The 23963-nt window shown below is 34.2% G+C and overlaps 1 protein-coding gene across 2 annotated transcripts in view; it reads left to right on the top strand.

Moving 5' to 3' along the window:
• The window catches only part of FOXJ3 (forkhead box J3), a 128824-nt gene that overhangs the window by 57960 nt on the left and 46901 nt on the right, over positions 1–23963 (top strand). For both annotated transcript variants that reach the window (XM_063105405.1, XM_063105404.1), the window contains exon 4: positions 375–449. In XM_063105405.1, coding sequence (XP_062961475.1) covers positions 375–449 — 75 coding nt within the window. The remainder of the gene's footprint in view (positions 1–374; positions 450–23963) is intronic.

Here is a 23963-nt window from a genome sequence, read left to right as displayed (position 1 = left end):
CAAGAATAAATAAAATTAAAAATATATACCACAGTTATAATATGTGTACAATTTTGTATTTGGCATTTAATATTTAACATGACATCATAGGCATCTTCTCACACCATTAAAAGGTCTTAAACATTTAGAATGCTACATATATTACATTATTATGGAATCTACTAGAAGCTGTCATTTCTAGTAACTACTTCTCTTTGCAGCATTCATAATTTGAAAGTCAGAAAGGTTTAAATTTGAAGTTTATTTTAAAAGCTTTTATCATTGGTAATTATATTCCAATTTGTGGAGATATTTAGGTTTCTGATTCTGCTTTTAAAGGTGAGTTTTGTTATTTGGATTCCATTGACCCTATATTTTTTAATCTTTAATTTCAGAATTCTATACGACATAATCTGTCACTGAACAAGTGTTTCCTTAAAGTGCCTCGATCTAAGGATGACCCCGGAAAGGTAGGATTTATTTTTTTAAAATACAACAATTGGATTCGTCAGTATGTTTGAATTGTTATTGTATTGTATTGAATATTTGTATTGTTATGTTTGAATCAAGAACTTGTCTAGTTCACTGATCAGGAACCTTTGTGAAATAGCAAGTCCTTCCCTATCCATTCCATCCCTGGTTTAGTTGGTGTGTTTCAAAGACCAGCCAGTTAGGGAGAACTTTCTTTTAAGCAGTGGGAAGCTAGGTCCTCTGTTGTAGTTTGCCATTTCTATTTCAATGGTTGCTTGAAGTGTTGCTACAAGTATTGTGTATTAGATTAAATTTGGTGTTTGAACTGCTTGTCAGGAACCACAACTAATTTATTGGCAACAAGTAGAGATATTCTTACCCTGAAATAAAATTGTTTCTGTTATTACCCCATTTTCTTAGTTGCTGTATTCTCTTCTTGACTCCAGTTATCTTCTGCCATCGTTATATTTTTAGTGTTTTATCAACAGAGACTCTCCTGTTTTGTTTTAATAGCCATATTTGCTACAGAGTGGCCTGAACTTGGTACTAGTTGCTTGGTTTCTAAAGCTCACAGTATCTGGTTGAACCATATTTGGTTGTCAAGATAAATTACTATATTAGGACTTTGAGGCAGTGTATCTATTGGCAAGCATGCGTTCTTGTTTGGGTGGTTAGGCTTCTTGTATTCCTTAGGCTAACTGTCCCTGCAAGAATCTTTCTAAAATGTAAGCCTGGTCATGTAAGCATCCTACTTAAGAGTACTCCTTAGTGTCCTGGAGGTGTTTTTTACTTTGTTATAAAATATTGTTTACTGTCTTTTCCTTGATCTACCTTTCCAGCTATGATTCATCTCATTCAAGACCCCTGTGAGAAAGTACTTGAAGTTTCCCAGACATGCCTTTCATGTGATCTTATTGCACAAATTCCCTTCCTTTGCTTGCCTGCCCTACTCTTTGTCTTCCAAGATTGAGCTGCAACATTGCTTACCTGAAGCTTTTTTGTTTCCCTGTACTTCCTTTGCATTTGTTGCTCTCTCTTTTGAGTTCCTATTGCTTTGTAGCCACTGTTATCATTGTAGTATGTCCTAACTGGTCTATCTTTGGGCTTGCTGCCTCCGATTTATAGTAACTTTCACATAGTAGCCAGCAGCCATTCAAAAATAACCTACTCATATACAGTAGTCCCTTTTTTTCAAACTCTTTACTGGTTATCTACTACGTTTAGGTTAAAGTCTAAATTTATGAGGGTAGGGATCATATGTATCTTGTTCACTGTCTTGTCCCAGTTGCTTGCATAGTGGCTGGTGGCACTGAGGAGACAGTGTTGTTAAGTGAATGAATGTATTGTATCCTCTGCTAGACAGTTAACTTCTTGAGGTTAGAGATGGAAAGTTACTCATTTCTGTCTTAAAGCAGGCACTCTTAAGTAGTGAACGTTTTATGTATAGCACTTTCTGTGATATGCCTCTTTAAGTTAGTTCTCAGTAAGATTGAATAGATTGTTATAATAGTCTTTTTTTATTTATCTGTGTTCATAACCCTAAGATTATAAATAGGAATTGGTGAAATTTTTCTTTAAAACAGCCTTATTAAAAAAGAATTGGAATTTTTTATGTATCCTTCATTATAATCTTCTGTAGGCAGTGAGTATATATAAATCAGACTGAAAAATATTTTTAAGAGACTGTAGATTATCTGTTTTATTAGAGTTCTATGATGGCACTAATTAGATTCTTTAAACATTTGGTTCTGATTTAATTTTTAAATGAATTTTAAATCATTAAAACATTAAAAACCAACACACATGGATGCTTAACTATATTATATACTAAATTTTAACCAGTTGGAGTCTCATTTAAAAAAACTTGTGCTCTCAGGTTAATTTTCGTTTGTGCACAAGTTAAAGCTTTTCTCCATCTTTAATTAAATGGTATCACGAGATAAGGCAGATGTGGAAAACATCTTACACTTTGCAACTATGTTTTGATCAGGCTTATCTCAATAATGTGCAACTGAAACAAAATGCAGAAATAAACTGAATCCTGAGAGTCTAATAACAGCTTTTAGCTTTTACCATTAGTCTCCAGTTTTAAAGTTTTGTGTTTATCAAAACATCATTATTCTCTTTGGTTTTGGTCCTAATAAGTAAATATCATACATTTGAAGTAATAGAATCATTTTAATTTTTGATCTCAAAGTGAGGTTTAAATGCCATTTATTCTCACTGATTTTGGTCAGAAGTAGATATTATAAATTTGATCTTATAAAAATACATTTAAGTGAATAAAATCATTTTTATTTTTGATATCAAATGATTTTGTCTAAGAAAAACTCAAATTCCATTGCTTTAAAAAAGCTTTGAAGATCTCAGATCTAGCTTATTTCATAAAAGAGAAACTAAGACCAATAGATGAAGAGTGACTTGCTCTGGTTTAGTGTGGAATTAGAGCCCAGGTGTAATGGCCAGACTTACTTGCCAGTGACTGAAACCCAGTGCAGACTAACTTAAGGGGGAAAAATACTTCAGGAAAAACTGGAGCCAGGTTCTTAGATTGAATTGTCAAAAATGTTTCTTTCCATCCCTTAGTTCTGTTAACATCTCTGATGGCTTCATTTTCAACCCAGTCAGTGACAGAGGTGGCCATTGGTAGCTTCGGGCTTATAGTCCACCAGCTTAGTAACACTTAGCGGAAAGAGACCAGTGTCTCGTCCCCCTCCCCCTGCCCCCCACCTCACCTGGAATTACAGCAAAAGTCTTATAATAAATGCCGGACAAACAAAATACATTCGGTTTCTTGATTCCTAGACTAGTGCTTTTTCCGTTATACCAATCTTCCTTGAGAGGGAGGCCAGAATATTAAGGTTTGGGTACTTATGAGTACTTATGAATTGTTTTTTCTTTTTGTATTACAGTGTTTCCTGGCATTTGAGGAGCTTTTCCAAAACCACCCTACCACAGTGGGAGAAAACCATTGAGCCAAGGTGGGGTGGGAGTAGATTTTGGTTTTGGGTATGGGGTGGACTTTAACCCCTCAGGATTTTGCTAGCTGATGACATGACCCAGACAGGTCCAAGAGGTAGAAGTAGCTCATACAGCATCTTCTTTCCTGTATTTTCATGATATAGCTTCCTGTTCATTGTATAATCAGAGAGGTATGAAGACCAATCTAAACTTGATGTGTGTTGTTGAATTACAGATATTTTTATATGGCTATTTATGCCTTATTCAATCCTTCATTTTCTAGAAGACTTTGTCATAAAAGTCTTTAATATTTGATATTCTCCCATGTACATTGATGGTCTGATATCCATTTTCCTCTATTCCCTGAAACTAATTTCAAGTAGCTACATTATTACTTTCTTTAAAAAGAAACACAAACAAAATGAAATTATGTTTTGCATCCATAACTTTGTTGCTTTTGGGGGGACAGGTTTCTCTTTTTCTTTTGATTACAACCTGTCTATGATCTGCCATATATCTTCTGTTTTTTTTATCTCCTCTCTTCTCATTAGTTCTATTTTCTGTAATTTTGTTTGTTTTTTTAATCTAAATTTTTTTGTAAAAGTGTTATTCTACAGTTTACAGTTTCCTAATTATCTTAAAGGTAAATATTTCACTCACATTAAGGAGAAAAAAATCATCAGCTAAGTTTAATTGAAAAAAAAATAGAATTCTCTTTCTTTGCTTTCCATCTTAATCTTTTGTCAACCTTATTCCCCTTCTCCAGCTCAGAATAATACTTTGACTGGAAATGAACTAAAGGATTATAGAAAGTAGTTATGACAGTTGCATAAGTAATTAGCAGCAATGGGCTCTAATAGAACTGAGAAGATAGCTACGAAGTTTAAGACCATTTGAAGGCCACCTGCCTATACTAGGGAGATAAGTACAGTTAATTCTTAGTAACAAGAGCTTTTTTTTTTTTCTTTTTTTCCTTTTTGGTGATGGTGGGGGAAAGAAAGCTTTTTCTTGCTTGGGAATGGGAGGTTGTAAAGGCACAATATTGGGCAGTGAAGATTGGGGTCTCCTGGTCTGTGAGGAAACAGCAGACTTACTGCTACAGAAGTAATTTTTGAAAGTTCCAAGACTGTGATTTTTTTTCTTTTCTTTTCTTTCTTTTTTTTTTTTTAAATTCCTATCCTCTGGCTTAGTATTAGGGACCGTAACATAGTTGACTGATCTCTTTCTTTTGAAAGGGTATTCTTTTTTTTGACCATGTTGGTGTTGTGCTGTATTTATTTGTAATTTGTCTATTATTCTCTGGTATCCCATTTTGGTCACTTGGTTTTACAAAGATGAAGAAAAACTATATCTACAGAGACATGTTTGTAGATAATATAAAATATAACATTAAACAATCAACAGTGTTGCAGGAATCATAGATAGGCATTTACTCTGAGAAGGAATATAAGAATAATTTTAATATTTGTCTTAAAATAGATGCATGATTTTTGTGAGGAAGAAGTTGACTGCTTTATCTCTATCTTTGTACAAAACTAAACATGAAGTAGGACTTAAGGATAAGCAGGAGTTTGGTTAGACAAAAATAAGAACGTCTTATTTATTGGAGTGAAAAAACACTGGTATGGGCTCCCAAGGGAGGCTTTAGAGTTTGCCACTTCTGAAGCACTTGAATAGATGAAATTGCTAGCACTTATGGTTTTAACTCAAAGTAGATAAGAACCTCAGTTGAAAGCTGGGAAGAGGACAAGATCAAGTTTAGCTGAGAGACCAGTCAAATCAAATAGAATCAAAGAATTAAGGGAATGACTGTAAGTCTAACATGAGGCCTAAGAGTGAAGAAATGGATTGATGCCTGTGGGCGAATGCCAAGCCAAAGGTGGATTATGAATGTGAGATGGTCCGTTAGACACAAACCAAGGTTAGAAAGCGAAGGGTGAGCATAGATATTCAGAAGGTTTGAAAGATTGTGGTTGATAGAGATGAAAGTCCAGTTCAGAGAAGTAACACTGCAGAAGCAGAAAGAAGTGCTGGCCCAGAGCCCTGACATCACAGTCTTGGTCAGAGCATTTTTGTTGCAGCTGTCGTTTCTTTGCACATGTTGTATTCTCTGTTCTCTTCTTATGGGCGAAAGAGAACATTTTGTTGTTTTGGGCCTCATTTTTTCTTTTTCAGACCTAAACTTCTTTTTTAAAGAATAATATTTAACCCTACAAATTAATTTAAAAATTATATTTGGTAAAATTTACTCTTTGGTGTATATTTCTAGTAGTTTTGACAAACGCATATAATGTAATCATCACTGTGATTGAACTATAGGACAGTATACTATATTGTCACTTGGTAAGTCAGCTTCTCTCACCCCTGGGCTCTGGCAACCATCAATCTCTTTTCTGTTCCTATAAGCTTGCTTTTTCCAGAATGTCATCTAAATGGGACTCATACAGTAGGTGGCCTTTTGAGTCTGGCTTCTTTCATTTGGCATATGCATTTGAGATCCATCTATGTTGTTGTGGATATCAGCAGTATTTGACAAATATTGAGACACAACACCGAAGTAATGACACAATAGTCATAATAACTGCTTTGTGAGTGGATTATATTAAATATAGGTGAGCCATCTGTCTCTTGGAAATCCGTTGTGATACAATAAAACCCTATTTATCTCCGATTAAAAAAAATAATTTCTAAAGGGATTAGGTTAAGGAACTGATGATTTAAAAGCAAGATATGACTAATAATCACTTAATAGGACATACTTTTTAGGTTTCCTTAACATTTAGAGAAATCATTTACTGTGCTACTAAATATGCTAAGTACATTTATTTTCAACTCATTGATTAAGAGAAGGTTCCTTTATGATCTCTCCTGGGCAACTCTTAGCTTATTTTAATAATGTATTTAAAAGTAATAAAAACCTGCATTTTTGTTCAAAAGGGATGTTCCAGGGACCCAAGCTGGCATTGGAATAGTTGTCCATACATTCATTCAGCCAACTAGTCAGCCAAGCAGCCTGCCTTTGAGTGATTACTGTGTGTTGTTTGACTGTTCATAATCTATTTTTGTGATTTGAGTAGAGTGGCTATTTGACTTGTTATTCAGACTAAAATCTTCTGAGACAGAAATGGCGCATTCTTAATTATGTTTAGGCAACAGGTATAAACCAGGATTGAAAGTGGGAAGTATGGTGCATACAAATGCTGTGCCTTGGAGCTCTGAGTGGTAATCAGGAACAGTGTCCTAGGATGTTCGGGGAAAACAAGGCCAACAAATGTTTTGAAGTTGGATTGCCATATGTGAACTAATGATTAAGGCATGGTATGAAGCCAAGAAAGTCAGGGACAAAAGGGATCCAGTACTATATCTGAAGCTCCTGAAATGGGTGTGCATTGAGAGCTAAGGAAGAGCAGAATAGTCTATGATGATTCACTTTACCAGTGGGCACATGCTTGTCAATAGGGTTAGTTAAAACATTAAATTCATAGATTTAGTCATTTGTAATGGTAAGCTATTTATGATAGGGATTACTCTCCCCAGGAGTAGCTTCTTGGGTTTATACTTAACCAAATAGTAGCATTTTTATTAGTGTATTTTCAACCTGAAGGCTGTTAAAGAAAGGTCACATTTGTGTGTGATAGAGCAGGGTACTTTATGTTGACAAAATTTCAACGAGGAATAAAGTATTGGAATAAACATAATGCACTTTGTTTGAAGTGATAAATATTTTATAATGGTGGGAACAAAGGCTTTTAAGTCTATTGGTTGACAAATTTTCTTTTCTTATGCATTTTGTATCTCTTGATTACCTTAACTTTCCTGAAGTTTATAAATTATCTGTATTATTTGTTTGTTCTTTTCTAAGAGTGTTGCCTAGTTTTCAGTTGGGTGCCGCTTTTTTTCCCTCCAGAATTAACCTTTGTTTAAGGATATAGTGAAGTTTGCAGTTGGTTGTTTTTAAAAGATGTAGTTAAAGCTGTAGAGTTTGTGATCTTTCTTAGAGCTTTTACAGACTACACCATTGCAGTCTTCTCTTTCGTGAGGACATTAACTTGCTGTACCGGAAATGTTGATGTGAATTATTGATGTCTACATTTGTATATTGCTTTACAGAATTCAGAGCTGTTTTATATGCATTATCTCAATCTTCAAAATAAGCCTGTGGTCATACCCCAGTTTTTTTTTTTTTCGTGACCGGCACTCAGCCAGTGAGTGCACCAGTCATTCCTATATAGGATCCGAACCCGTGGCGGGAGTGTCGCCGCGCTCCTAGCGCAGCAGGCTACCGAGTGAGCCACGGGCTCGGCCCCATACCCCAGTTTTTGGATAGTAATCTTTGAGTCCATGATAGATTTTTGTGTAAGTTCACATAAACTTTACATAAACTTCACATAATGGAAATTTACATACATGGAATCATTTAGTATATACTCATTTATGTCTGTGATGCTGTTGCATATATCAGTTGTTTGTTTCTTACTATTAGGTAGTGTTCCAGTGTATAAATATACCAGAATTTGCTTATCCATTTATCTGTTGGTGGAAATTTGGGGTGTTTTCAGTTTTGGACTATTTTTAAAAAACTAGTAGGAAATTCTTGTACAATTTTTCCACGGACATATGCTTTCATTTCTCTTGAATAATAAAAGAAGTGCTGGGTCAGAAGGTAGGTAGAAGATTAACTTTATTTTTTTAATTTTTTAATTTTTTTTTTAGAAGATTAACTTTATAAGAAACAGCCAAACCTTTTCCCAAAGTGGTTGTGCTATAATTTTACATTTCCATCAGCAATGCACGAGAGTCCCAGTTGCTCTATATCCAGGCCAGCAGCTGGTTATTATTTACCTTTTTCACTTTAGTCATTCTACTGGGTGTGAAGTGGTATCTCATCATGATTTTAATTTTAATTTTCCTGATTCATGAAATTTGAATTTTCATGATTTTAATTAAAATTTCCATTTATATATCTTCTCTTTTGAAGGCTTTTTAAAAAAATCTTTTTCCTTTTTTTTTTTTTTAAATGTGGTTGTCATTATTACTGAGTTTTAAGAGTTTTTTTTGTTTTTTTTTTGGTCTTTTTCGTGACCGGTATTCAGCCAGTGAATGCACCGGCCATTCCTATATAGGATCCGAACCCGTGGAGGGAGCGCCGCTGCACTCTTCCGAGTGCGCCACGGGCTTGGCCCGAGTTTTAAGAGTTTTAAAAATTATTCTGGATACAAGTCTTTTCCTAAATTCATGTTGCGCACATATTTTTTTTAGTCTCTGGTTTACCTTTTTGTTTTTATAATAGTGTCTTAAAAAGAGTAGAAGTTATGAATTTTGTCAAAGACTAATTTATCAGTTTTTAACTTAATGGCTAGTGACTTTTCTGTACTGTTCAGGAAATCAACCAAGGTCATAAAGATTTTCTCCTATGTTCTGTACGTTTTACAATTTTAGGTTTTACACTTATGGCTATGATCCATTTCAGATATTTGTGTATGGTGTATTTAATCTTCCTCATGAATTGCTCTTTTATGTTTATGAAATGTTCTTAATTTCTTAAAATGCTCTTTGTCTTGAAACCTTCTTCATCTGATACTAATTTATCAACTCCAGCTTTCTTATGTAACTTTATGGTATCTTTTTCCAGTGTTCTGACTTTTATTTTTTACATTTTTGTAAATTATTTTTGGGGGGGATGTGTGTGTCTCCTGTTAACAACATGTAGCAGTTGACTCTTTTAGGTTGTCCAACAATCTCTGCTTTTTAATTAGAGTGCATACTCTTTATATTTAATACGATTATTGGTATGATTGCTATTTGTTTTTCTTTTATTCCTGTGTGGCTTCATTTCTGCAAATTTAGGAGTTAGTTAAATAGGTTATAATATTCTGTTTTATTTCCCCTACTGACTTTTTTTTTTTTGTTAAAGGTGACCAGTAAGGGGATCTTAACCCTTGACTTGGTGTTGTCAGCACCATGCTCACCCAGTGAGCTAACCAGCCACCCCTATATGAGATCCGAACCCGTGGCCTTGGTGTTACCAGCACCACACTCCCCCGAATGAGCCACGGGCCAGCCCTCTCCCTTACTGACTTTTAACTGTGCTCTTTTAGATATTTTTTAGTAGTAACTAGAGCTTAACAATATGTACCATTAACTTATCAAAGTCTACTTGAAGGTAATATTATACCACCTTCCATTTCACATCTCACACTTTATACCACCTACTGTCTACCTCTTGCCATCCGTTTCACAAATGTAATAACCTCACAACAGTATAATTCTATTTCTCTATTTACCCCTTTCTGTCATAACATCTTGTGCTTCTACTTACATCATAAATCCTGTGTTAGAATTTTTTTTTAATTTGCTTTAAATAGTTATCCTTAAAGGAAATTATGTTGAAGAAAATATTTTCTTAGTTATTTACCTTTTCTGATTTTTTTTTTATTTCTGTAAATGTGAGTTTCCATTTGGTATCTTTTTCCTTCAGCCTAACACTATCCTTTGGCATTTCTTGTAGTGCAGGTCTATGGGCAACAAATTTTGTAGGCTTTTATCTGAAAAAGTCTTTATTTCACTCTCAGAATACTTTTTCTGGATATGGAGTCTTGGGTTTGCAGGGTATTCCCATCTTTCAGAACTTTGAAAATGTTCCATCATCTTTGGCTTTCATTATTTCTGATGAAAAGTCAGCTGTCATTGATATCTTTATTTCTCTGTATGTAATGGCTGCTCCCCCCCCTTTTGGTGGCTTTCAGTATTTTTTAATCTTTGGATCTCAGCATTTTGACTATGATATGCTTTGGTAGTTTTCTTTGTATTTATTCTGCTTGGGGTTTGCCCATCTTCTAGGTTCAGTAAGAAGAGGTTTTTTAAAATCCCAATTTGGGATATTTTCAATTATTATTTCTTAAAAATTTTTTGACCCTATTTTTGGGGTCCAATTAAAATATGATGGATTGTTTGTCATTGTTTCACAAGCCCTTGAGGCTTTATGCATTTTTCTCATTCTTCTTTTTGCTCCTCAGATTGATTAATTTCTAAGTGACCTGTCTTCCTCTGACCCTTTGATTCGATCCAATCTATTGTCAGGCACATCTTAACAATACGTGTTATGGTGAACTTTTTATTTCAGTTATTGGACTTTTTAATTCTAGAATTCCCATTTAGTCCTTTTTGTGTATATTCATAGATAATTGATGAAATGGATTCAGTCACTTGCTTTGATGCTGGAGCATTAGAGCTTTTGTGTCGTTGCTGACCAGTTCCTGAATATGAGATATGCTCAGGAGACTCTGCCTACCTGTGGATTTTTATTATAAGAAGGTTTGAAGTACTGTCCTGATTTATATAGTGTTTAGGAACCTAACCTAATTCTGTCTTTCATATGATTCCTTACATCATCACTGATCTTTTGAGATCCTGGGTTTTTATATGAAAACAAAACAATTGGAAGAAATGAGATTTTTAAAAAATAAAATTATTTTAATGGTAAATAACTTGGAATCATGTGTTACTTCCAGCTGGTCTCCTTTTTCTAAGCTCTGCTTACTTTTTCTCCATCTTTTACATTTGTGCCTCAAGTAAAAACACAAACATACCTTTTTTGCCCCATTTTCAGCTTTGGTCCCCCATGTCCCTAAACTTTTTATTCAAGCTGTATTGTACTGTGTTTCTTACATTTATGGTATAGTTTTATATCTTCATATTTTTGCTCATACTCTTTATTGTATCTAAAATAGTCTTCCTTTCCATTTTACTCATCCTTTAATGCCCAGCTCAAATGTCAGCATTACTCTGAAACGAGGTAACCTTCCCTTTTCTCCCCTACTCCACCTTTTCAAAATTAATTGGTTTCTTCTTTTTACGCCCATGGCTCTTTGAGCATTCCACTATTATAGCTCTTGAATGATGTAGCTGTCTGTATATTGACTTGTTGCCACTCAATGGTGAGTTTTTTTGTTGACAAGGATTAGGTCTTTGTCATTTTCATACCCCCATAACACCTAGCATAGTGTCTGATACAGAGTTGATGTTTAATAAATGTTTATTACAGAATGATGTTTGTCTTTCTCAGTTAGCTACTCTTACACTCTTCTAATTGTACATTAGTTTTCTTACTATTTTAAATTAAGGCTTGATCTTTAGATGTTCTAGGAATTGTCACTTTGCTTTTTTTTACTCAGACCTTTTGCACCATAGGTCAGTGTCAGGACAACTTATTTCACTTCTTGACATTGATTCACATCTACTTAGAGAATCATTGGAGTTCTTATTCTTCAAGTAGGTGAATTGCTTGACTTTTTCTTACATTAATGACTACTTTAGAACTTTTTTTCAAAGACGGATATGGTCCAAAGGAAAGCCGGGAGTCAGCTAGAAGTCAGGAGACTTGAATTCTATCTGGGCAATACAACTGACTTTGTGATAGGTGACTTTTGACGGTGTTGGACATACCCTGTTAGAGTAAAGCTCCTTGATTCCTTTTTTCCTTAATTAAAAAATACTTTTTAGTGAGATGTAATTTACATGCCATAAAGTTTATCTTTTTATGTAATTTGGTAGTTTTAGTATATTTGTAAAATTGTGTAACCATCACCACTAATTTTAGGGCGTTTTCATTTTCTCACCCAATAAAGAAATCCGATACCCATTAACAGTAACTCTCCACCTCCTCCACTCCAAGCTCCTGGCAACCACCAATTTACTTTCTATCTCCATGAATTTGCCTATTCGGGACATTTCATATAAAATAATTAAGCAATATGTGGCCTATTGTGTTTGGCTACTTTCATTTAGCATAAGGTTTTCAGGGTCATGCATACAGTGGCGTGCAATAGTACTTCATTTCTTTTTATGACTGAATGATATTCCATTGTATGGAGATACCATATGATTGTTTTTCTGTTCATCCATCTGATGGATGTTTAGGTTTCCACTTTTGGCTATAATGAAAAATGCTGCTGTGATCATTTGTGTACAAGCTTTAGTGTGGACACAGTATTTTCATTTCTCTCCGAGTAGAATTGTTCGGTCATATGTTTAATCTTTTGAGAAACTGCCAGACTGTTTTTAAAGTGTCTGTACCACTTTAAATTCCCACAATTCTAAGGGTTTCCGCTTCCACATCCTTATTGACAGTTGTTATTGTGTGTCTTTTTTATTAGTCATGCTCCTGGGTGTGAAATGATATCTCATTTTATTATGGTTTTGATTTGCATTGCCCTGATGGCAAATGATGGTGATCATATTTTCTTATGCTTTTTGGCCATTTATGTATCTTCTTTGAAGAAATGTCCATTCATATTCTTTGCCCATTTTAAATGGGGTTATTTTTCTATTATTGAGTTGTAAGAGTTCTTTATATATTTTAGGTATAAGTCCCTTAATACTTATATGATTTGCAAATAATTTCTTCCATTGTATGGGTTGTGTTTTCACTCTGTTGAGTGTCTCTCTTGATAAATTAAAACACATTTTTTAATTTTGATGAATTCTTCCCTTTTGATTGCTTGTGCTCTTGATTTCATATCTAAGAAAAAAATTTCTTAATCCAAGGTTACAGAGAATTACATTTATCTCTTCTAAGAGTTTTACAGTTTAGCCCTTACATTTAGGTCTTTGATTCAGTTTGAATTAATTTTTATATGTGGTGTAAGTTAGGGGTCCCAATTTCATTCTTTTGCATATGAATATGTTTGTTGACAAGACTGTTCTTTCCCCATTGAATTGTCTTGGTAGTCTGTGGAAAAGCAATTGACCATAAGTGTATGGGTTTATTTTTAGACTCTTAGGTCAGTTTCATTAATCTATATATATGTCTATCCCTATGTTAGTATCACACTGTCTTGATTACTGTAACTTTGTAGTAAGTTTTGAAATGGAGAGGTATGAGTCCTGCAGCCTTGTTTTTCTCTTTCAAGATTGTTTTGGCTATTCTGGGTCCCTTGCCATCACATACGTATTTTAGGATCAGCTTCTCAATAGCTGTAAAAAAGTCAGCTGGGATTTTGATAAGAATTGCATTGAGTCTGTAGACTAATTTGGGGAGTATTACCATTTTACAGTATTAAGTCTTCCAGACTATGAACACAGTATGTCTTCTTATACTTTGTTTCAACTTAAGGAATAAAATGCTGGATATATATAAAAAGAAGCAGAGCTGTAGTGTCTCTAGACCCATGTAGCTCTGGATGTTCCGAATATTTCAGTATGTCTTTAAATGAGATATTCATTGGAGTTAAGTTTAGCAAACATTTACTGAATTATAGCTTTATACCAGGTACTAAGCTTGGTCCTGGAAATACAAGCATGAGTAAGATGTCACTGCCATTAAAACTAATCTAGTGAGAGAATCAGTCTTATAATCAGAAAATTTCGACACAGTATATTAGGTGCAGAGATCAAGATTTTTAAAAAGTTGTTGGCCTACTCTTCATTGTGTAAAGCTTCTACTAAATAAAAAAGTAATTACAAAGAGTGTTTTAGCACAACTTCTTTCATTGTTGCCTAGTTGTAATAGCTTGTAGAGAAGTTAAAAAATAAGTGCTGGAAAGGCTCTTAAGACTTTGAATTGTGGATTGTTGGTATCAATATTAAGTTTTTTGGTGAATTTTCGGGATTTATGAATTAATAATTAAAAGAAAACTTTGAATCAGCATGTCACCTAAAATATTGAAGGAAATAAATAGCATTCAAGTAAAGCAAAAAAAAATTTTAAAATTCTCTTTAGTTCTCTGAACTTATCTTGTACTCTGTCCTTTTTTTACCTAATCAAATGAACAGTTTCCTTAGCATCTTATTCTCTCTCACCTGTCTATGACTTTTGTACTAGAGTTCCTAATGTTTATTTATGTTGTGGCTTCATTTGGCAGTTCTGGTCAAGCTTGTGGACCCCTTCTCAGAATAATATTTTTAAAGGCATAAACCCAAATAGGATTAAAAAGATAAGTATAAAATTATAAGAATATTAAAACAAGTTTATGACAGTAATTTATATGCTTTCTTGGTAAAATTAAATAACAAAAATTGTAAGTAGTAATGATTGTAAATGACATTTTGAAATATATCCAAAAACTATTAATATGATAGGAAATAAACTGATTTTCAGGTACTGGTAATATTGCTGTGATTTGCTTCTTACATTCATAATGGAAGGAAATGCTGAATTTCAGCATTTATTTTCTTATCCAAGTGTATGATGGAGCCCACGAGTTCTGTCTGTAGACCCCTCAGGGAGTTCATGAATCCCAGGTTAAAAATGCTTTTTGAGTATGGGCTCTTTTCTCTGCCTAAAAGTATTTTTATTCTCTTCTTCTCACTGTATCTAAGCATGATGATCCTTAAAGATTCATCTTACTGGTGTTAACACTGTATGGTGATAATTTACTTACCTTTTATGTACTAGTCACTACTCTAGGCATTTAGGATATACCAACAAACAAAACAGACAAAAATCTGTGCCCTTGAGGAGTTTATGGTCTTATGGGAGAAGAATGACAGTAAACAAATCAAATACATAAATTATATAGAATGTCACACAATTATAAATGCTGTAGAAAAAATATACAGTAGGGCAAGGTGGACTGTGTGGTGTGGATTGCAATTTTCAAAAGAGTGAGCAAGGTAGGCTCTGAGAAAGTGACATTTGAACAATAAAGGTGAGAAAGTAACCATGCAATTATCTTTTCTGTCTCTCTCCTCACACTTGAGGATGAGCCCCCCCCTCCCCCTTTAAGTCTATTCCTGGTGTTAGCGTTGTGGTGTCTAGCACATGGTCAACCCTTGATAAACTATCATTAAGAGAAGGGTTGTTTACCTTTCTGGTATTTGCCAAAAGTTTGAGAAATTTAGCCAGTTTGATTCAACATGTGTCATTTTCCCAGTTGTTGGGTTAGATAATATTGATGATTATGTCCTAAGCATAGCTTGTTGTCTATGCATTTTCTTTTTGATAATAATATTCTGGATACTGTTATTTGTCGCTTGCCTTTTCTTGTTCAAAGTAGGAATGCAAAAAATGCTAAATGAAAGGATAAATCTTTGCAATTAACGAAGTGACTTACCTTTTTTAGGCATAACACTCTTTAGTAATTATTCTCCTTAGTAATCATAGTAGGTGATTTTAAAGGTCCTTTTTAGCCCTTTAAACTTAAGATTTGCCTAATATTTGTGTGCTTGTTCTTTGATAGAAATTGTAGGAGAAGAAAAAGAAGAAAAATTTAAGATTAATATAAAACAATGTAAGGTCACATACTGGAAGAGGAAATATTTTCATATGTATTTTGTTTAACCACCAATATACCATCAGGATCCATCGAACCCAGTTTAGTTTTAAATATCTATTTTGAGCAGTTCTAACTATTTGTAAAGATAAATATTTTATGACTTTATTTTTTCTTAGAAGTCTTTCAAAGAACAAATAGAAATTTTGTGTATTTTAAAAAAATAAAATAAAATTTATTCTATCTTGCAATTACTATGTAAAAGGATGAGTCAGTTATGAAATAATCACTATTATACTTCACTTTTCTTATTGTGTTGCCCAAAGTGTTATGTCATCTTTCAAGAAGGTATTAAAAAGTTTCTATAGATACCATCTTGTCTTTTTTTCTTTTAGCTTTCATTGAACATAGTTGAGAATTTTGATTTTTTTCTGCCTGTAATGACAAAGAGAATTGACAGAGAAAGATGGTTTACCATTATCGGTTGAATCAGAAGATAAATACAAAGAGACAGACCACAACACTCTAGAATCTAATTATCATGGTGAAATTGAGTTGATGATATCCTAGATTAACTTTCTGAAACTCATGAAATACTGAGTTAGTGATAACATTTCTAAGAACAAAAAGATACGTGCTATTCTCATCTATTTAGTCATTCAACAAGAAAGTCTTCATCAGGCAGTGTTTTACAACTACAATCTGAATCATCCTGTTTTGCTAAAAGGACATGTGACAGTATTTTTTCATCTTTAGTGATGTTTGTGCACCAAAATTTACTTGATATGGTTCATAAGTGGACAGACTGTGAAATCAGGTGAGTATATATGAGTGCTTACAAGAAAATAGTTGCTAAAAAATTGAAAGAGTTAATTGGATTTATTATTTTACTTGGTATTTATTAATTTAAATATGAAAATGTTTTTTGCAGTTGTGGAGTGGAGGTGGCTAACCTTCACCAAAATTATGAGCCATCAGAAATCCCATAAATATTGCATTTTGAAAATATAAGTACAGGAAGAACCAGAAGTCATAATGCTCTGTACTCTATTAGGTGTACTTGAAGTCTGGAATCAGTATTTACAGGAGCTAAATTGGTTTTAGTTTCATGCATGTCAGTTGATGAACAGTTGGCAGTTGCATCCAAAAGATGTTGACCACTTTGGTACATATACCTTTAAAACCAGGAAAATTTAAATATATAAAATATATGAAATGCAATATATATAAACTATGGAAAAGTTTGGTTTGCTATATTTAAATTTCTTTTAAAATATCTCATAATGGTTGTTTCTCACTATTCTTTCATCATTTATTCTGTAAAGTATTTGTAAAATGACTTAACTATTAAACGAAAAGTGTCCATTGGACACAGATGGTAAATAGTGATGTCTAGTTTTTCCATTTATACTTAGGTTAATTCTCATGATAATTTTATGAAATAGAGACGGGAAAGTACATAAAGATTTGTTAAATGGTTACCCAGCCAGATCTGGGATTTTAATCCAGGTCTATGGGTTTTAATAAACGATCTCTTCAGTATACCATATGACCTTCTAAACATTGAAGTATATTTGTTGGAGTTCAGCGCAGTGTATTACTCAGGGAAAACTTCATGGGCAGCTTGCTTAGAAGGGCAGGAAGTGAAAGAGATATCAGTTTGGCTCAGTTAAAAATTGAAGTTATCTAAGCTCCTGAGTCAGATGGAGCAAGTAGCCTTAGATAGTGAATTTAGGAGACATTAATTTTAAAACAGTCATTATAAATACGTTCAATGAATTAACATAAAAGAAATTCAAGAAATTAATGAACAGGCGGAGAATTTCAATGTAGAGATAGAAAATACAAAAAAGAACAAAATGAAAATGGGAGAGCTGAAAAGTACTATAACTAAATGAAAAATTCACTGAATGGCATGTTGGAGATAGCCAAAAAAGGTCAATCCATCAGCAACGCCTAAGAATTATAAATGAAGTGTGCTTAAAAACAGCTTCCAAAGGAAAAAAAACATCAAAACAAAACTGTTAGAACTATAAAGAGAAATAGAGGAATCCACAATCATTGCTGGAGATTTTAACACACGTCTCTCAGCAAATACTAGAACAACTAGACAAAAAGGTAATTAAGGATCTGAACACTACACCTATTGACTGCAGGATATACATTCTTTTCAAATACACAGGAAATGTTCACCAAGATAGACCATATGCTAAAACGAGTTTCAGTAGTTTTTAAAGTATGATGTCTTAGATAATATTCTTTGACTAACAGAATTAAATTAGAAATTAGTAACAAAAAGATATTTAGAAATCCCCAACTATTTAAAAATTAAATAATGTATTTCTAAAGTATCTCTGCATCAGAGAAGTTGTCATAAGAGATGTTGGAAAATATTTTGTACTGAATCATAATGAGAGCAGAACATACAAAACTTTGTGAGATGCAGCTAAAGCAGCATTTTGAAAGAAGCTTACAGGTTTACATGTTTTTAAAAGAAAGATAAGAATGATCTAAAATCAGTTACCTAAGCACGTACAATAAGAAGTTAGAAAAATAAGAGCAAATTGAATCTAAAGTAAGTAGAAGGGGCTGGCCCGTGGCTCACTTGGGAGAGGGCGGCGCTGGTAGCACTGAGGCTGCGGGTTTGGATCCTATATAGGGATGGCCAGTGTTCTCACTGGCTGAACGTGGCGCAGACAACACCGTGCCGAGGGTTGCGATCCCCTTACCATTCAAAAAAAAAGGTAAGTAGAAGGAAGGAAGTCAGGAGGGGAAATCAATGAAATAGAAAATGAACAAACAAAAAGCAGTGAAATCAGAAGCTGAAACATTTAAGGAAAAAGGAACACCGATCCTACACAAATTCTTACCAAAAAAAAAAAAAGAAAAATGGAAGAAGGAACAGTTTTTAACTCATTTCATGAGGTCAGCATTACCATGATACCAAAGTTAGACAAACGACAAGAAATAAAAACTTCAGACCAATATCTTTTGTGAACATAGACCCAGAAATCCTTAATGAAAAATTAACAAATTGAATTCATTTATGTGTAAAAAGGAGAGTACACCATGACCGAGTAGGATTTGTCCCAGGAATACAATGCAGGTTAAAATTAGAAAACCAATTGATGTAACTTTCCGTGTGGGTAGAAGGAAAGCTGAAAAATTATATCTTAGGTGTAGAAAAAATATTTGACTAAATTTGATACTCATTCAGCAAACTAGGTAGAAAGGAATTTCTTTAACTTAATTAAAGGCATCTATGAAAAAGCTGTAGTTTATGTCATACTTAACCATGAGACACTGAATGCTTTGCCTCTGAGACTGAGAACAAAGCAAGGATGTTTGTACTCAACCATTTTTATTCAACATTCTTTTAGAAGTCCTAGCCAATGGAATAAGGCCACAAAAAGAAATAAAAGGCATCCAGATTGAAAAATAATAAGTAAAACTTTCTTTGTTTTGCAGACAATTTTATTGCATATGTAGAAAATTCTAAAGAATCTATGGAAAAGCTACTAGAACTAATACTTGAGCCTAGCAAGGTCACAGAAGGTCACAAAAGATACAAAAGGTCAAGATAATATTTTCTATATTAGTAAGGAATGATTGGAAAATGAAGTTAAAGCAATTCCATTTACCGTGGCATCCACAGTAAAGAAATTCTTTAGGGATACATTTTTACAAAATATATGCAGACCTGTTCATGGAAAACTATAAAACCAAGAGAAATAAAGGAAGACTTGAGTAAATGGAGAAATATAGCATATTTATGGAGTAGAGGACTCATATGTTGCTAGATGTAATTCCTCCCAAAATTAATTTATAGATTTAATGCAATCCCAGTAAAATAATCTCAGCAGGCTTCCTTTTTTTTTTTAAAGAAATTGACAAGCTGGTTCTCATATTAATGTGGAAATGCAAAGGACCTAGAATGGGCAAAACAGTTTGAAAAAAACCCAAAGTTGTAGGATATGTACTGCCTGATTTCAAAATTTTATACAGCTATACTAATCAAGACAACATGGTATTGGCATAAGGATAGACATGTAGATTAGTGGAACAGAATAGAGTTCAGAAATGGACCCACATATAAATATTCAGCCGATTTTTGACAGTGGTACCAATGTAATTTCAACTGGGAAAGGGTGTAGTCTTTTCAAAAAATAATGCTGTATGTGGGTGGAAGAAAAATAAATATTGATTCTTACCTCACACTCATACAGAAAATTAACTCTAAGTGGATCAGAGACCTAAACATAAAACTTATAGAAGGAAACATTGAAGAAAATATTTGCCATTTTGGAGTAGGCAAAAAAAAAATTTTTTTAAAATAGGCAAAAAGCACAGGCCATAAAAAGAAAAGTGGTAAGTTGGACTTTATTGAACTAAAATCTTCTTGATCCTGAGAAGGTACTGTCAAGGTTAACAAACAGATAATCATAGATTGGGAGAAAATTCTCACAGTGCACATATCTGGCAAAAGATTTGTTATTCAGAATAAAAAAATTCTTATAACCCAGATAAAACATGGGCAAAAGAGATGAATAGACACTTAACAAAAGATATATATTGATGGCAAATAAGTACTGTACATGCAAGGATGCCCAACATCATTATTCATTAGGGAAATGCATGTGGAAACCACGTAAGCACAACTGTGCATCACTATAATGGCTGAATTGAAAAAAAAACTTATAATATCAAATGTTGGCATGGACAGACCCCTTGAATGCTCATACATTGCTGGTGAGAGTAGAAAATAGTTTGACAATTTGAGACCATGTATATGAAATTGTAGAAAAGGCAAAACTAATCTATAATCATAGGAAACAGATCGGTGATTGTGTGGGATGGAGGGTGGGGGGCAAAAAAAGAGGGGATTGGTTGCTGAGCCGCACAAAGGAGTATTTTAGGGTGATGGAGATGTTCTACATCTTGATTTTGGTGTTAGTTGCATGGATATATATATGTATATATATATACAATTGTCACAACTGTTGAATTATACACTTAAAATGGGTGCATTTTATTTTTTGTTTAAATATACTTTAGTAAAGTTGATTTTAAAAATAAATCCAAACAAAAACCACATATTTCCTACCTACTCCAGATGAGTTTAAAGGAGTAGACCTTCTGGGGAGGAAAATTGGATTGAGCATGAGTTTGTTGACTGGCTATGTAAAAAGGCAGTTCAATTTTTGACATAAATTATCTAAAAAGGAAGAGCAAAGATAACTGCTTTTTAAAAAGGAACTTGTTTTGTTTGGTAGAATATACATAACGTAAAGCTTACCGTTTGAACCATTTTAATTTTACAGTTCAGCGGCATTAAGTACATTCACATTGTTGTGCAACCATCACCACTATTCATCTCCAGAACCTTTTCATCTTCTCAAACTTAAATTCTGTACCAATTAAACAATATCTGTCCACCCTCCCTCCCCTCACTCCCTGGCAACCACCATTCTATTTATCTCTATGAATTTGACTACTGTAGCTAGATATAAACAGGATCATACAATATTTGGCCTTCTGTGACTGGCATATTTCACTTAGCATAATGTCTTCAAAGTTCAACCATGCTGTACCATATATCAGAAATTGCTTCGCTTTTAAGGCTGAATAATATTCCATTGTATGTATATACCATATTTTGTTTATCCACTCATCTGTTAATGCAACACTTGGGCTGCTTCCACCTTTTGGCTACTGTGAATAATGTTGCTGTGAACATGAGAGTACAAATACCTGTTCGAGTCCCTGCTTTTCAGTTTTTTTGGGTATATATCCACAAGTGGAATTGCTGAATTATTTGGTAATTCTGTTTAAATTTTAGGAAACACTATAATATTTTCCACAGTGTCCACGCCATTTTACATTCCCACCAGCCACCATTTTATATTCCCACCAGCCACACACAAGAGTTTCTCCACATTCTTGCCAGTATAGTACTGTTATTTTTTGTTTGTTTGTTTGATAATAGGTATGCTAGTGGGTGTGAAGTGGTATCTCATTGTGATTTTGATCTGAGAAGGGAAATTTTAAGGTACCTTAATCCAAACCTGTGATTTCACATATGAAGCTCCGATAGTATATTAGTCACAGCCACTAGGTTGAAGATTTTACAACTTCTTCTGTGAATAGTTTTAATCATTAGTGTTTGCATTAGTGTGTTCAGGGTTTTGTGAGTACATAATTGATAGTAGTAGGTAGGTTTATGAATAAATGTTTTCCCTGTTGTTGATCCATTTGTGGCAAGCCACACCAATCATATTTTGTGTGGAAAAACAGGTACATATTGGTTTTTGTAGTTTTATTGAAATGTTTGATAACAAATCAGTTTGAAGTTTTAGACAGTGAATGGTTCCCCCAGATTAATACACATATAGACACCCATCCAAAACAAAACAATGGAATTTATCATTTCCATAAACAATGGTTATTTAGCTATTATCCAGTGAGTTTTAGTATTTTCCCTCCTGCTTTATTTTCAATTTTTATAATTTATGTTGAAACTTTCTAGCTGAACCTACTCATGAAATCATTGTTTTCATTTTTACTGATTACTTTGTGTAGCATTGATGGAGTTTGGATGTGTTGTTCTCTCCAAAACTCATGTGGAAATTTGATCCTCAATGTGGCATTGTTGGAGGGTGATTGAGTCATGGGGGCGGATCCCTCATGAATGGATTAACGCTCTCCCTGGAAGAGGGGGATTAATGAGTGAGTTCTCGTTCTGTTGGTTCCTGCGAGAGCTTGTTGTTTGAAGGACCCTGGTACCTCCTCTCTCTCTCTTGCTTCCTCTTTCTCTTGCATCCTCTCACCATGTGGTCTGCTTGTACCTGCTGGCTACCTGCCACTTTCCGCCATAAGTAGAAGCAGCCTGGGCCCGTGCCAGATGCAGCTGTTCCCGAATCGTAAGCCAAATAAACCTCTCTTCTTTATAAATCACCCAGTTTCAGGTATTCTGTTATAAGCAACACAAAACGGACTAATACAAGCATCTACATTTTATATGGTTCTTGGCAAATTTATGTCAGGTCCGGTGGACTCATTAGCTGAAATGCAGTGACGGCTTTGAAAAGATAACATAGAAGAATACCCCAGCAGTGACTGGGTGATTAAAAGCTCAGGGACCTGCATTGACTAGGATCTGAAAAGGCCTGGGATCATATCCTGTACTCTGACATTCTTGGCACAGTTTGTTAAACAACTTTTTTTCTTCCTATTTCAACAAATGTTTATTGAGCACTTGGCTCTGTGTCTGGGATTGTGGATATAGAAATGAGTAAAATAGTCCCTACCCTTAAGGAACTTATTTATAGCCTAGAATGGGGAAGGGCAGAGGGATACAGACCATAAACAAAACGGTAATGTTAGGTGCAGTCAGTGGTCTGTCTAAAAGTGTAGAAAGTATAGAGACCTTGCAGAGGGAGAGAGTGTTGAATTTTTGGATATGGCAGGAAGATCAGAGAAGGTTTACTTTACATAATACCTGAGGTAAATTTTGAAGGGGGAATATGAGTTTATCAGTGGTAGGTGGGCTGTTACCTGTAGTGAGACCAGCATGTAGGGCAGGCACAGATGTATGAAACAAAAATGGTATGTTCAAGAAACCATAAGCAGATAATTCATGTCAGGCATAAAGTATGAGAATTGATAGAGAGCTTTATTTACCCTCATTGTCAAATGTTGTCTGAAAAAGCAGTCTAGGAGGATTAGTGAAATAATAGAGGCAAAGACTGAATTTGAATGCAATCACTGAGGTTAATTGTAAAACTAGGATTCATGGAAAGATTCGTATCATCTTTTAGTTCTATTTTTCCACAGACTTTTCAAAGTACTCTCATACATTGTATTTCTGTTTCTGAAATGCACACCCCCCTCCCTCCCTTCTTTCCCTTTCTTACTGGTTTCTTGCACCCCGTGTGTGTGTGTGTGTGTGTGTGTGTGTGTGTGTGTGTGTGTGGTGTGTGTGTGAGAGAGAGAGAGAGAGAGAGAGAGAGAGAGAGAGAGAGAGAGAGAGAGAGAGAGAGGAGAGAATACGGGCAGAATAGTTGAGGGAGAAATGACCTACAGATCAAGACCTTGTTTCTGGTCCTGGCTCTCATATCCTTGATTGGGCAGACCACTTTATCTTTCTGAGTTTTGGTCTCCTCATCTGTATAATATGTGTAGACTATATGATCTATGCTTTTCTATATTTTTATCTACCTACCTGTCTATGCTTGATCTGTATTTTTGGGGGGAGTCACATAGTGACTATGTTCTGAGTACCTGGAACATTGTAGGTGCTCAATACATGTTTTCAAATGAATGGTGTGAGAACTTGTATCA

The sequence above is a fragment of the Cynocephalus volans genome, chromosome 8, assembly GCF_027409185.1.
Source record: "Cynocephalus volans isolate mCynVol1 chromosome 8, mCynVol1.pri, whole genome shotgun sequence".
Classification (NCBI taxonomy): Eukaryota; Metazoa; Chordata; class Mammalia; order Dermoptera; family Cynocephalidae; genus Cynocephalus; species Cynocephalus volans.
This window is presented reverse-complemented; position numbering and strand designations above follow the sequence as displayed.